The following is a 14883-nucleotide window of genomic DNA, read 5'->3' on the forward strand; positions in this document are numbered from 1 at the left end:
CGCCATCACAGTCGCTGTCACATTCATCAAAATGATTGAAGTAACCTAGAGTGACGTGACGAGAACAACTTGCAAGATGGCAAGGCCCAAGGGTGGTTTGATTATTAGTGGACAAAATAGCTGCAGGCCCAGAGGTTCGCTGCCCATTGGCTATACCCCTGCACTTTCCCACGAAGAGCTACCAGGCTTGGCAGGCACCCGCTAACCATAAACAAACAAATTCTCCAGCGTGGGGGACACCACCAGACCCCAGTGCCGACTGACTGCTAACCGTGCAACTAAGGCGGTGAATTTCAGGGACCCGCGATTGCGGGAAAGATGACAGACAACCTACCTGACAAGACCGCTGACGCCGGCAAAGGCTTTCTTCAACAACCTCCCGCTCAACCTGCAAGGTTTAGTTGCCTGCCTCCTAACTTCACCAGCGATTGACGGCACGGTAGCTCGCCGCCATTAAACCTACCCGACCGACATGGTGACCACACGATCCAATGGCGTAGCCAAAACCAAACCAGTCAATGCCACCGACGCTAGCGGAACGATCGAGAAATCCTCCCGTAAACGCAAAAGCGACGCGCAATTGACCAACGAACATTCGCTCAAAGTCGCCAAACACCAGGAGCAAACCGATATTTCGCGATGGCGTTGCTTGGACGAGAAAGGCCGCCTCACCTGGCGGTACTTGGAGGACGACGACGAGGCTGACAAATGGCCCCAGAGCTATGCTGACAAGTGGTTTCTGGGTCTTGACCTGGTGAGCACCGTTGGATGCTGAATTGACAGTCCCAGACCCTGTTTGACTGATGAACCACAACATCAGGGACTACCTGACCTCCCCGAGCCCACGAAACCCATCGACTCCTTCCGCAATGGCCTCACATTCTTCGAGAAACTCCAACTCCCGTCCGGCACCTGGGGCAGCGAGTATGGCGGCCCCATGTTTCTGCTGCCAGGCGTCGTCTTCGCCTGGTATTGTACCAAGACGCCCATTCCTTGGTACAAGGCTACCGGGATCAAGAACTACCTGAAAGCAAGGGCGAACCCGGACGACGGCGGGTGGGGGCTGCATATCGAAGGCGAGAGCAGCGTTTTCGGCACGGCCATGAACTACACAGTCCTGCGCCTGTTGGGGGTCGATGCCGACGAACCCTTCATGGTCAAGGCACGCGGCACGTTGCACAAGCTGGGTGGAGCCACACACGGACCGCATTGGGCCAAGTTCTGGCTCAGTGTATTGGGCATTTCCAAGTGGGACATGGTCAACCCCATCCCGCCTGAGATCTGGCTCCTGCCCGATTGGGTGCCCATCGCCCCTTGGAGATGGTGGCTTCACATCCGCCAGGTGTTCATGTCGATGGGCTACATCTACTCGAAGCGATGGGTATGTGAAGAAACGGAGGTGATACGCGAACTGCGCAAGGAGCTGTTCGTACAGCCGTGGGAGAGCATTGACTGGTTCAGTCACCGCAACAGTATTGCCGACATTGACAACTTCCATCCGAAGTCATGGCTGCTCAACACAGCCAATTGGTTCTTGGCCAATGTCTGGAACCCCTACCTCCGAACCCAGGCTATTGCGAACAAGGCCGAAGCTTGGGTCAGTAAGCTAGTCGATATGGAGGATGCCAATACCGACTATGCCGATCTCGCGCCAGTCAATGCCGCCATGAATACTGTTCTATGCTACATTCGCGACGGACCTGGAGCGTACTCGGTGCGGAGGCATGTCGATCGCCTAGAAGATGCTTTGTGGGTCAATCATGAAGGCTTGTTGTGCAACGGGACCAACGGTGTACAGAGCTGGGATACGGCCTTCGCCATCCAAGCAGTGATTGACGCGGGTCTCGCAGAGGATCCACGATGGAGGCCAATGCTGACGAAAGCGCTCGAGTTCTTGGATGATCAGCAGATCCGCGAGAACGTCCAGGACCAAGACATTTGCCATCGCCAGCAACGGAAAGGAGCATGGGCTTTCAGCAACAAATACCAAGGCTATGCTGTATCCGACTGCATCTCCGAGGCTTTGAAGTCTGTTATCCTGCTGCAGAAAACGCCCGGCTACCCTCAACTTCTGGATGACCAGAGGATCTTCGATGCTGTCGACACCCTTCTGACATATCAAAACCCTTCCGGCGGATGCGCCTCGTATGAGCCTACACGCGGTAGTGAGCTCTTGGAGATGCTGAACGCCGCGGAGGTCTTTGAGAACATCATGGTTGAATACGACTACGTCGAGTGCTCAACGGCAGTTATTACTGCACTGTCGCTTTTCAACAAGTACTGGCCAGACTACCGCACTGCGGAAATCAAGCGTTTCAAGGACGGCGTCCTTGCCTTTATTAAGCGAAAACAGTATCCTCACGGTGGCTGGTATGGCAACTGGGGAATATGCTTTACATACGCCACCATGTTTGCTCTCGAAAGTCTAGCAAGCATTGGCGAGACCTATGCTACCAGCTCCCATGCCAAGAAGGGCTGCGAATTCCTGATATCCAAGCAGAGGGAAGATGGAGGATGGTCTGAGAGCTACAGGGTAAGATGACCTCAATAACGCCGTGCATGCTATTGCTGCTAACAGGAATCTAGTCGTGTGAAAACCATGTGTATACTGAACACCCGTCCGGGTCCCAAGTTGTCATGACTGCCTGGGCACTTATTGCCCTGATCAAGGCCGATTACCCCGACATCGAGCCGCTGAAAAGGGGCATCAAGCTTATCATGGACAGGCAATGTGCGAACGGAGAGTGGAAGCAAGAGGCCATTGAAGGTGTCTTCAACAAGAGCTGTATGATTCTCTACCAGAACTACAAGTTTACCTTCCCCTTGAAGGCGCTTGGAATGTTTGCGAAGAAGTACCCTGATGAGCGACCCTGATCGAAACTGTTCTTGGAAACAACCATTCTGGATGAGTATCCCAAGTGAGGTAAAGTTGCAACATGGTTTCAAATAACCTTATTCTTACAAGAGACGGCCGCCATTGCCCTACGTTCCACTATATATAGTTAATTGATAATGTCCTCTCCAGTTCACTTTGTTTGCTGCTTTGTAGTGTACCAAGTGCGCTGGACTGCATGCTTCTGGGACGTATCATGTCACCCACATCTACACCCACTCACACCTCCCAATCCGAGAACCAGGCATTGAGACAAGTGATGAGATTGGTGGGTGACTAACTTACTCTGTTGCGACCGAATGAAGTAGGTGATTGCAAATCAAGCAAACGCCATCAAAGTGGTTTCGGCGGTAGGGGGCGGAAGTAAGAGCACCAGTGAGCCCAAAGAAGAAGGCGGTCCATCCTGGTTGGTACACCGCCTTCCCCATCCAACAAGGCAACTCCCGCCAACTCCCGCATTCCATCTAGAAGGACCGGATCTATTCTTTCAAGCTCCAGCCCACTTCCATACTGCCCCCGCTCGCTGCCTGGGACTTGACTTTGTCTGGGTGTAAGCGACGGAGAACCAACAAACCCTCCCTTCAAGTTTACATGAGGTTGACCCATCTCCGATTCCTTCGGCTTCTCTGTGTCGCATCTATTTGTTCACCAAATTCGCAAGGGCACTTACCGCATTACGCACATCCTCAATTGTTCAACCGAGCAAGTCTTGATTACTGCCCCGCACCAGAAGCATCAAGTCAATCACCACTCACCAACCCCGCCAACATGTCCAACAGACTTGCCAACGACGGCATCGACTTGGTGAAAGCCGGCAAGTATGCTGAGGGTATCGAGAAGATCACCCAGGCCTTGAAGGACCACCCCGCCCCCCTGTGGCTGCTCGAACGATCCAAGGCCTACCTGCGCACCCAGGAGATCGACCTTGCCCTCTACGATGCCGAGAAGGCCCTCTCGATTGCCTTCAACCGAGGAAACCGCCCCTTGATGACCGAGGCTCAGCTGCGACGTGCCATCGCCCTCTATCGGCTGGGCCGATTCGCCGATGCTGACGTGTGTGCCACCTGGACCGCGAACCTCCTCAAGGGCGCCCGAGCCACAGAAGACGACGGCCAACAAAACAAGGTCGACAAGGACGGCGATTACATTGTCACTTCGCAAGAGGTTGCTGAGGCGAACAAGGTTTCCAAAGAAGATGGAATGGCAACGGCATTGGGCGGCGGCGGCAACACAAAGGAGAAGAGTCTCAAGAACCAGGCTTACACTTGGCGCATCCAAGCTCTGAATGCCATGGAGAAGACTCCGGCCGGCAGCCCTGGACGCAAGGTCACTGTGGTTAAATACCCTACCCCGTCGGCCACGCCGCCTGCCGCAAGCGCTAAGAAGGCTCCCGATGCGCCCAAGAAGACGGAAACGCCCCCTGCTACCGCCAAAGCAAGCACGGAGAGTGCTCCCGCCAAGGCAGCCTCGCCAGCCCCCGCAAAGCCGGTCGCTCAGCACCCTAAGCCCGTGGCCTCCTCGAGTGCGGCAACGACCAAGCCTGTCTACCCTACTTCCTCAAAGTCCGGCCCCAAGAACTGGGATTTGATTGCAGCGGAGGCCGATGACGAGGAGGACGAGTCGAAGAACGACCCCAACGCTTTCTTCCAGAAGATCTACAACGGCGCCGACCCCGACAGCCAGCGCGCCATGATGAAGAGCTTTGTCGAAAGCAACGGAACGGCTCTGAGCACCAGCTGGGCTGACGCCAGCCAGAAGAACTACCAAACGCAGCCCCCGGATGGCATGGAGCCCAAGAAGTGGGACTAAAGGGAAGGACAGGTATCGAGGAAAAAGAAGGAGAAGAAAAGCATCGATTACAAGCGGAGTCCAGGTGAAGTTCTTGGGGAAAAGTTGTTTTTGTAGTATGATACCAGTTTGTATGTGACTTTTGGCTACGGCGAGGTCCCCTCAGTTTCTGATTCTCCCATCATGATGCATTCCTATGCGACGTTCAGAGTGTCAAGTAGTGTCTGGTGCTGCGATGCCCTGGATGTGGGATCAAAGCACACAAGACGTAGCATTTATTGAAATCCAAAACAAAATCTGATAGCCTATCATACCTTGCTCCATCTCCATGACATTTAAGCATACTTGCCTGAAACGTCACCTGCCCGAGGCGGTCAAGTTGCTGGCTGGACTCTCTGGACGCCCTCTAGCCTTCTGTACTCCGTAGATTAATTGACCTAGCGGTTAAAAGTGGCCGTGCTGATCGATCAACCACTCGATGGCCAGGAGGTTATGTCACACTGCGTTATTACAAGCAAGTTGGTAAGCTACCTGCTCCATCAGGAGCTCCAGTTCTCTACTTAGAACGCCACTTAAAAGATGATAGGTAAGTATGCTGTGTTGTAGTCAGAGCGCCCAGCTTAGGTACATGCGAGCAAATCAATACAACCCAGGCTGCGGCTTCTACAATCGGTAACCAGGCTGCGAGGCAGTGTACATAGAGTGAGTGCTCTGATCACGCAGCCACGGGTACTACGCGCATCCATATTCGATGGAGAAGGGCCCTGCAACCGTGTCGATCCCGTGGCAGGAGAAGTGATAAAGTCACGGCCAATGTGGGCTTTGCGTCGCGATCATCTGTTTCCACGGTGGATTGCGTTCGGAGCGCGGATTTCTGGTCGGATTTATGCTTGTTTCCCCAAGATGCCCCAGTTTCGGCACTTGGGGAGGATGATCGTCTCGAGATAGTTCCATGAGGCATACTGTAAGTCCGCCGTCTATGTAGATCTGGAAATATGTCGCTTGAGTAGATACATGATATATCGTAAGTTCTAGGAGCTCCGGGCCATGAGCTCCGGGAGCTGCATACTGTCGCAAATCGAACGACATTTAAAAGATTGCTTGAACTGATATGTGATGCTCTCTTTTGGGGGCTCTGCTTCATGGTCCCGTCGTGGTGAGACGGACAAAGTTGCAAGCCTATCACGGTCTACCCTGCTTACGAAACCGATAATAGAGCGTATATCATAGGTAGGTAGGTAGTAGTAGTAGTAGTCATTAGAACCGCGTTCGGATTTAGGCGTTATTGTCATCGTCAAGTCTATCGGTCTCCCAGTCCACAGTGCCTTGGCTCAATGGACAGTTGGGCAGGTGTCAGGAAAGAAAAAGCTACGGGTCATTCTTCTATGTCCGAGAAATGCGCAAGCGTGATCAGCACTGACTGAGTGACTGACGCCATAACATTGAACAGCCAGTCCTCCGAATAGGAATAAGCGTAACTTCCCCAACATTTTAGTGGATTGCTAAGTGGACTGTTCGCACCCATACTCGCCAGAGAATCTCTCCTAGTGGTGCTACTCTCCCCGCAATCTGGTTGCGCTAGCATCCCCTCCCAAATCCCAATCCTTCAGTCGCACACCCTCTTTGCCTCTCTGGCCGCTGGCCTTCTTGTTCCAGTTCCAATGCACCTCTCGCTTGTCGGCAACCATTTCCGGCGCCCGACGAAACGAACGGCAGTTTCCTGATTGGCTGCTCCGGCTACACCCTACCCGTGAATAATTCCTGAGTCAAGCAGGGGAGGAGGCTCCTCTCCTACTGCAGACCTGATCAAGGGGGAACGCAGAGCAGTAGTGCCTTCAACAATAGACTGCACACACCCCACTGCCTCACCCAAATCCACCAAAATTCATACATTTCAACCTCTTACAACGTATCACTACAGTCTTCAAATTATATAGAAAAACTATAGAAAACTGAAGAATTGTTTAAGTTTTTACATGTCTCTTTTTTTTGAAATTATTGGGACGTAACTTGGCTGCAATATACTACGTTGATTTTAAAGAAGCTCGCGGCCCCCTTCGTCAGCACGGTCCAGTCGGCCGGTTTCCGCCAGCTCTCTTGAGAAAGAGAGTAGCGCAGCCAGATCGAGTCGGATTGAAGCAGAAAAAAATCTAAATATACTTGAGAACTACTATAAAACATTTATAATTTCTTCGAACTTTTTCATTCGCAGTTGTGGCCGGTGATAAGTGCTGGAACATAGAGCATTTTGGTGGTGTAAGTCGGGTGCGCACTGTTTTGTTGAAGGCGCTTCTGCGCAGAGCGCCAAGCTGCGCGCGAGTGGGCTGAGCCTCTGAACACTGGAACACAAGACCATTGGCAAGGATCGAGGGACGTCATGCATTGGCGAGCGAGCGATAATTGACTTCCAGAACATGAGTCTATTGAACCTCGCTTGCCTTGCTCACCAATGTCCTGTCGTATCCGGGCCGGCAACACACGTGTGGCTTATTCCGATCATTATCCGTGACACCGCCGCGGTTCGTATTTTTTTTTTGGTCGTTTTTGTGTTTGAGTTTCATTCACGCCGGGGGAGCAGGGAGGTAAACACGTACGGGCTCGACGGTCGGGCCACGAAACGGCTACTGGATACGGCAACTCAGCCAGGTCAGGCCGGGACAGACTCGTCCCGGTGATGGTGGGTAATGGGGAGGTCGTAGGAGAAGTGGTTCCCCCTCTCTTGGGTGGACTAGAGATACATCGCGTGGTGTCTTATTCCTTGCCGCTAGCCAGGTGTCTGGTCTTCCCACAGTATTTCCTGACTAAGGGGTTATCAACTCTGCTTGGCTGGACTGTGGTGGACCGATGCGCCTGCGGCTGCTGGGTTCGTGTGTAACCGATGTTGTGGCAGCCACAAGATGGACAAGATGGGAGGTGAGTATAGAAGCTTCGTGGAATCCCATGCTGGCTGAACACAGTGATTCCCTTTCCCTATGACTGTTTCCTAGAACATCGTGGCTACACACCGACTTCTCCCCTTCTCCTGATAAACCCAAGCACCTCCCCTTCAACAGGGTCGCCCTTCCGGCTCACTCGACGCTGTCTACGTGGATTGTATATAAACTACCGGATAACGAGTGTTGTTCAACCACAAGAGACTCTATTATCATCGTATATTTCACTTCATCTCTTATTCTATCAACTCCATCGAACCCCAACATATATCCGTATACATCTTCCACATCGTCAAGATGCCTGAAGGAGAAGTGGTATCTCCGATCCGGGCACTCGCCTCCTCCCTCGCCCCCATCATCCGCGCCAACTGGCCGCTGCTCCTCGTGGGCTTCATCATAGTCCGGCTCTTCTGGGCCCGCTACGCCTCACCCCTGCGCTCCTATCCGGGCCCCTGGCTGGCGTCGTGCAGCCGGCTGTGGAAGGTGCTGTCGACGGCCTCGTGCAACACGCAATATGACCACATCGAGCTGCACCGGCGGTACGGCCCCGTCGTGCGCATCGCGCCCAACGAGGTGTCGCTGTCGAGCCCCCGCGCGGCCCGGGCCGTGCTGAGCGCGGGCAAGCACTTCTACAAGACCGACTTCTACGCCGTCTTCCCGCCGCCCGAGAACCCGGACATCTTCACCGAGATCCGCGAGCACGTCCACGCCCAGAAGAAGAAGGTCGCCAACGTGCCCCTACTCGATGGCCGCGATGCGCCAGCTCAGCCCCTTCATCGACGACACTATCGACCTGCTCGCGTCGCGCCTCGCCGAGTTCTGCCCCACCGACTCGGGCATCATGACGCCCGGCGGCGGCCTTGGTGGCAATGCTCGCGGCAAGGTCGACCTCGGCGCCTGGCTGCACTACTTCGCCTTCGACGTGCTGGGCGAGGTGGCCTTCTCGCGCTCCTTCGGCTTCCTGTCGGCCGGCGTCGACGTCGAGCACGCGATCCGGACCATCGACGAGATGCAGCGGTACAACGGCATCGTCGGCCAGATCCCCGAGGTCGACTGCCTGCTGCGCCGCAACCCGCTGCGCAAGTGGATCCCCGGCCTCGACCCCAGCAAGGCCCTCATCACGCGCATCGCCTATGAGGAGATGGCCAAGCGGAGGCCCTTTGGGGGCGAGAAGAGCGGCCTCGGAGGAAGCGATGCCGATGGAGAGGTGGGCATGTTGGGCGGTTCCAACGGCGAGGGCCGTCGGGATCTGCTGGCTAGTTTGATCAAGGGTCACTTGAAGGAGGGCAGTGGCTTCTCCGAAGGTGACGTGTTTGCCGTGGCTCACGGTGCGATGTAAGTGCCACTGATTGATGATGACTCCCCTTTCCATACCGGCTTAATTTCTTCGTCCGATTGGCTAACCGCATATCGAAAACAGCTTCGCCGGCTCCGACTCGACCGCCTCGACCATGCAATCCTTCTTCCACCAAGTCCTCTCCTCGCCGCGCGTGCACGCCGCCCTGACGGCCGAGATGGAGCAGGCGGTGCGCTCGGGCGCCATCGCGGCCGAGGGCAACGTCGAGTGGACCGAGGCGCAGGCCCTCCCCTACTTCCAGGCGTGCCTCAAGGAGGCGATGCGCGTGCGGCCCGCCGTCGGGCTCAACATCACGCGCGTCGTGCCGCCCGAGGGCGTCGAGATCGAGGGCCAGTTCTTCCGCGGCGGCACCCGCGTCGCGCTCAACGGCTGGGTCCTGCACCGCGACCGCGAGGTCTTTGGGCAGGATGCTGATGTCTTCCGGCCCGAGCGCTGGCTGGAGGATGAGGAGGGGGCTAAGACGATGGAGCGGTACATGTTCCAGGTAAGTCTTGTTACACTACTCTCACTATATACCCATCTCTATTTGCGACCGGGATACTAATAATCTTCTATAGTTTGGCGGTGGCAGCCATGTCTGCATCGGTCGCAACCTGGCGCTGCTGGAGATCAACAAGGTCATCCCGCGGCTGTTGCGCGACTTCAAGTTCGAGCTCATGTACCCGAACCGGGAGCTGAGGGCGAAGGCGACCTTCTTCGTGGTGCAGGAGGGCTTGGAGGTGTACATTGAGAAGAAGGGCCCGGCGAAGGCGTAGAAGAAGTAACGATACCCAACTAACGACTGTGCCCGAGTAACACCACTCGGTAATGACCTGAATATGACATAAATGGAACTAAATACAAACATTTCAACCTTCAAATCGGCCTCTCACCGCTGTTGATATGTCCAATACTGATCTCAATCACAAGCCACAAGAAGCAAGGCAGCATCTCGTTCGGCATTAGCGTCTGCCACCTCCGGTTGATTTTCTACTTTTGTCGCACCTCGCTGCGCTGGCTGTGCTCCCGCGTGCCCGGTTCGATTGGCTGTTTGTCCAGTAAAACGCCTCGAGGGGGCTAGCTCGTGCAGGACAATGTACCGTCGGCGTCGAATCACGTCGCGGGCGCTGCCAGGACGTTTGCTGCAGGGCGCACCAACTGGATCGACTCGTCCCACGCAAACTGGGCAAACTGGGCAAACGCGGGCCGATCAACGGTGATGGCGCCGCCCCGAGATCATCTTTGGGTGATGCCCCCTTTCGCTCTGTGCGAGCATCTTCTCTTCCTTCCATCTCCTTGGACTTCTGGCCTGGTTTGAAGGTCTCGTCGATACTGCAGCTACTTCGCTCTGATTTACCCCTGACCTGCACGCCATGGAGCGGTTCAAGGGCATATCGCCTCATCGCCCCCTGAGTGACAGCCCCACGGAGATCCGGATCGTCAATCTGCTCCCGGGCGAATACGGCGATCCGATCGAGTGTGAGCTGGAGCATGTTGACTTGGACGTCACCAATGACTACGACGCTCTGTCGTATTGCTGGGGCGAGGCCTCCATCACGAAGCCCATCCGCCTGGACAACATGTCGTACCCAGTGACCACCAATCTATTCGACGGACTCCAGCGCCTGCGGAAGTCGGACGGCCCACGAAGGCTCTGGATTGACAGTCTATGTATCAACCAATCGGACCTGGTCGAGCGCAGTCACGAAATCCAGAAGATGTCCGTCATCTATAAACACGCGTCCCAAGTCCTCATCTGGCTCGGGGACTATTTACCTTGGTCGGAAGCAGCGGTCCAGTCCGTCGCCGACTACATCGCCGACATCACCGCCATCCGTAAGAAGAACCAGCGCGTGGAGGCCCTGGTCGCACGCTACGGCTACACCGAGCTCTGGCACAAGCAAAAGATGTTCAACGAATTTCTTCGACAACGGCAGTGGTTCGAGCGCTGCTGGGTGTTGCAGGAAGTCGCCGTGCGCTGGCCGAGCTGGGCACGCGCGTGCGACAAACGGCCTGAGATTCTTCCCATCTTTTGGTGCGGCGGGATTCGGATATCGTACTTTGGCCTCCGGCTGGCGCTCATGTTTTGGAAGGTGATGCCGACGGAGTACGGCTCCCTGAAGTTCCTGGGTATCTACCGACCTGCGGAACAGCATCTCGAGATATGCTTCGGGTACGACCAGCAGCTACGCAAGGGCACGGTGACGATGACGCAGCAGCTGATTGGGTTTCTCATGGCCGGAGCGGCTCACTTCAAGGCGACCGATCCCAGAGACCAGATATATGCCGTGCTCGGGCTGCTGATAGGCGGCACCTTGCCCGCACATCTGCTTCCCGACTATCGAAAGCCTACCCGCCAAGTACTCATTGAGTTTGGGAAATACCTCCTGGAAGAGAGGATGACCATGGACGGTATCCAATACAGGTCCGGAACAAACCCCGATCTTCCTTCCTGGGTGCCGGACTGGAAGCACAACCCCGCTCACACCATGATCCTCGCACAAGAGGCTTCCACTAGGCGTTTCCTTAGAGGCGAAGACGACGAGTGGTACCTGCAGGTGGATTTCCTTGAGTTCGATGCCCTCGAAGAAGACGGGCTCATTGCAACCTCCGATGCCAGGCCAGATGATCCGGTGGAGTTTGTCGAGGAATCCCTTCGCTCGGCCTCTGCATGGCTTTGCGGAGGTACCCAAAAGCACCGATACACCTCTGTCGAAGACGCCAAGCACCTGATCAAGGAACTCATTCTCAAATACGACTACACCATGAACGGGACCAACGGCCCCTCTTGGCACCAGCTGATCCTGGACAGCGCCATGTCCCTTCCCATCGGAGAAGTGCCGACAAAACTTGAAACGTCTTCCGAGGACTCTTTCCTCGGTATGCCGGATACCGTCAATAGTCTGGATATAAAGACGGCCGTCGCCGAAGTGTGGCGATCTGTGGCAACATCCATAAGAGACAAGTCCCTTTTCGTCGGCGCGAGCGGATCCGTCGGCGTGATGGAGCAGACGGAGCTACAACCTCGATGCGGAGATGTAGTAGGGTCTCTACGGGGGACGTGCTGCGAGATGATCCTGCGGCCTTGTCGGACAGAGAAAGACGGATATTACAGGGTCGTGGGGCAGTGTCACCGGACATTTCAGGCCATGTTTATTCGGATGGAGGAATTGAATGTCAATCATTGGGGGGAAGGGCTCATCTTGAAGGGACATCTAGACGATGCGTTCACGAAACATGCATCCCGAAGAGTCACATTATGTTAGAGTTGGCCAGAAAATTGTACCTCCAACGGTGAACTTGGTTTCCTATATGTGTCTGAATACTAAAAGCCTATGGAGCTACCATTATAGTAGTATAACGTTTTTATCCACACCGACCTATACCCACAGCAGAGTTATACACACACTGCATACATACTTCGTACTGATCAAAGGTATTCTTTGCCGTCAGAGGTATCCCATGTCTGCAACTACATTCGCATAGCTTCTGCGCATCATCGTCATGGGTAATAAACCCAGCTGGTGGTCCGGTTGTGTCTGCTGTGTTTACCCTTCTATGCGTGCTGCTAGAGTCGGTAGCCCCGGAGGCCTGGGTGGAGATGCTGTCATTCCTGTAGGATCTGGTCTGATCTTCGCTCCATGCCCCTGGCTGCGTGCTGCTATGGTAGGTTAACCCGGAAGTCTGGCTTGGGATATTGTGATTCCCGAAAGATCCATTGTGATCTCCGCTCTTTGTGGGCTCCATGTCTATAGCTACGAAGTTGCCGCTTCGCTTGCTAAGATACAAGAATGTGTCTCCAAAACGTATTCGTCTACTCGTGCCTTCTGGTTAGAATACTTTTGGTTTTATGGAAAGGTACATGCTGGGATAGCCGTTTCATTATATCCTAAGTGCTCGATGTCCAAAACGTATTGACAAAGAATGCCACACCATGAAAGAACAGACCAAGAGTCAAGTCGAGTAACCAACAATCAACCTTTAGCAGGGATGACTATGTCCCCAGCAGCAGCATCTGTTTGTACGAGCGTCCGGCGAGAAAAATGGGCAACTAACCAGGAACAGGCGGGCTATTGTGCGGTTGAGCACGTAGAACTGTCTTTTCTTCTCGGAGCAGCAGTATTCTGCGATTCAGGGGGAGTGGTGACTTGGTCTCAACCCCTTTGTGTGTATATGTGTGTAGTAAGCAACTCGCCGGTAGGAGACGCTGTGGCTGAGCGGGAAGAGCGTTGACTGGGCTCGACTCCTATGGCTAGGTGTGTATGTATGGACAGGACGACGATGAATAGGCTCAACTACTATCGTAGAAGCGTGTGTAGGATAGGGGGCTGTCGACAGCAAGAGTAGACGAGGCGTGACAAGGAGTGAGGCACTCGGTCACTGTGTGATGAGCTGGTGGGAGTGGCTTTGCTGGCCGTGTGTATGTGTGTGAGCCATATCGCGACGAAGCGTCTCTTCCAGCCATGACTGCTAGCCATGGTGAGCTTTTTAAAGCTCGACTTGGGAGCCATCCTGACGGCGATGCAAACAAAGAAGATGTTTGTCAGTGACTGCCGAGGACTTGTTGGAGGGTGACTTTGCCACTGTATCCATAGCAGAGGCATTACGACGTTGTCGAGAACAAAGAACATTATGTTTGCTGGCTCCCAACAGAGCCCCCATCGACGGTGATCCATCGCGAGATGAGTTGGTATTGGTCAAAGTGTAGGATCGAAAAGAGAAAAAAGATACGAAGTGGGTGTATATGAGTGAAGGAAACATGGTCCAGGTGTGGTGACTCGACTCGACTCAAGGTGCAAGCAACAGCGGGCTGTGGTCCGATTCAGGGGTAAGTCGAGGTCGACGACTAATAGCAGACAACCATTAGATGCAGCTGACTCTCTTCGAAGAGCAAACATGCATAGGGTGTAGGCAAACTGTTCAGTCCAAGTTGCGCATTATCTGATCAAGTTGGGCGTACTGCATGATGATCCGGACATGCCCCCTGAACAATGGCCTTTCGCCGCGAAGACCGTTCTACAGTCAACATGACAAGAAAGCACTCGACTTGAATGGTGCGCCATGGTGCTAACTAATTGACTTTTTATGAACGAGGAATTATAATCAATTGTATGCCTCCTCAAGTCCCTACAACTTCTGGGAACAAAGAGCAATGCTTTGCTCTCTTCAACACGGTTGCGGCAAGTGCAGGCCTTGGAACCCACAGTACTACCCTGGGCTTGTAGGCTGTAGGGCTCTTTGGGCAGTGCCTGAACACTTACAAGGCCATCCCAGCCATTACATTCACTTTTCGTCAACATACATCATGTTTCCACGATTTCGCACAAACATCGCGAAGCATAGCGCCTATAGGACCATTACTCACGATGTTTGCTCGTTCCTGAGGATCAAGTAGTGGTGTGGGTGGTGGGCACTGGGCAGGGGTTCGGCTCCACAGCCGCAGTCTGCAACAAAGAAAGCGACGCTGGAGGATATGCATCCTGCAGGTCCTGCAGGTCATAGGGCCACGAGGGTTGCTGGAACTGGAGGCGCCCCCTGCCGAGAACGCCCAACAGCAGGCGGTGGGCTATACCTTTATCGAGCAAACATTCAAATAACGGAAAACATTTGCAACCACGGCGAATCAGCGAAAAGGATGACGAAGCAGCGTCGCATCGGCGCGAAATCCCAGTGCAGGACGAGAACTCGCAATGACTCTGCGCTGGTCATCTGGACTCGACCGGCCGAAGAGCCGCAACGCGCCCAGAAGTTTGTTTGCAAGTGCCCCAACCCACCTCCGGCTGACATCCCCGGAACCTGTAGCAAACAAAGGACTATACCCGCCTGAGGCAGCCCAAGAACGAGGACTCGGGGTCTCTGCTGGTCCCAACTTGCAGGCACTAGTATTGAATTGTCCTTTTGCATTGTTGCGCAACTTCTTCCTCCCTTTTCAA

At 54.4% G+C, this 14883-nt stretch overlaps 4 protein-coding genes across 4 annotated transcripts; all 4 read left to right on the forward strand.

Annotated features, from left to right (window-relative positions):
• Window positions 1-472: 472 nt before the first annotated feature.
• Window positions 473-2874, forward strand: PG986_000727 (Lanosterol synthase; the record flags this gene model as incomplete). Its single annotated transcript, XM_066836949.1, has 3 exons — window positions 473-754; window positions 821-2533; window positions 2587-2874. The coding sequence occupies 3 exons, from the start codon at window positions 473-475 to the stop codon at window positions 2872-2874; spliced, it is 2283 nt and encodes a 760-aa protein (XP_066705842.1).
• A 787-nt stretch (window positions 2875-3661) lies between these two features.
• On the forward strand, window positions 3662-4702 carry PG986_000728 (Cochaperone protein; the record flags this gene model as incomplete). Its single annotated transcript, XM_066836950.1, has 1 exon — window positions 3662-4702. The coding sequence occupies one exon, from the start codon at window positions 3662-3664 to the stop codon at window positions 4700-4702; it is 1041 nt and encodes a 346-aa protein (XP_066705843.1).
• A 3209-nt stretch (window positions 4703-7911) lies between these two features.
• Window positions 7912-9726, forward strand: PG986_000729 (uncharacterized protein; the record flags this gene model as incomplete). The annotated part of the gene is made up of 4 exons (XM_066836951.1): window positions 7912-8346; window positions 8378-8949; window positions 9035-9455; window positions 9529-9726. 4 exons carry the CDS (start codon window positions 7912-7914, stop codon window positions 9724-9726), a joined length of 1626 nt encoding a protein of 541 aa, XP_066705844.1.
• Window positions 9727-10323: 597 nt separating this feature from the next.
• PG986_000730 (uncharacterized protein) lies at window positions 10324-12625 on the forward strand (the record flags this gene model as incomplete). The annotated part of the gene is made up of 2 exons (XM_066836952.1): window positions 10324-11991; window positions 12437-12625. The coding sequence occupies 2 exons, from the start codon at window positions 10324-10326 to the stop codon at window positions 12623-12625; spliced, it is 1857 nt and encodes a 618-aa protein (XP_066705845.1).
• Window positions 12626-14883: the final 2258 nt, after the last annotated feature.

This window comes from Apiospora aurea, assembly GCF_038362705.1.
Source record: "Apiospora aurea strain CBS 24483 chromosome Unknown utg000001l_segment0_segment0, whole genome shotgun sequence".
Classification (NCBI taxonomy): Eukaryota; Fungi; Ascomycota; class Sordariomycetes; order Amphisphaeriales; family Apiosporaceae; genus Apiospora; species Apiospora aurea.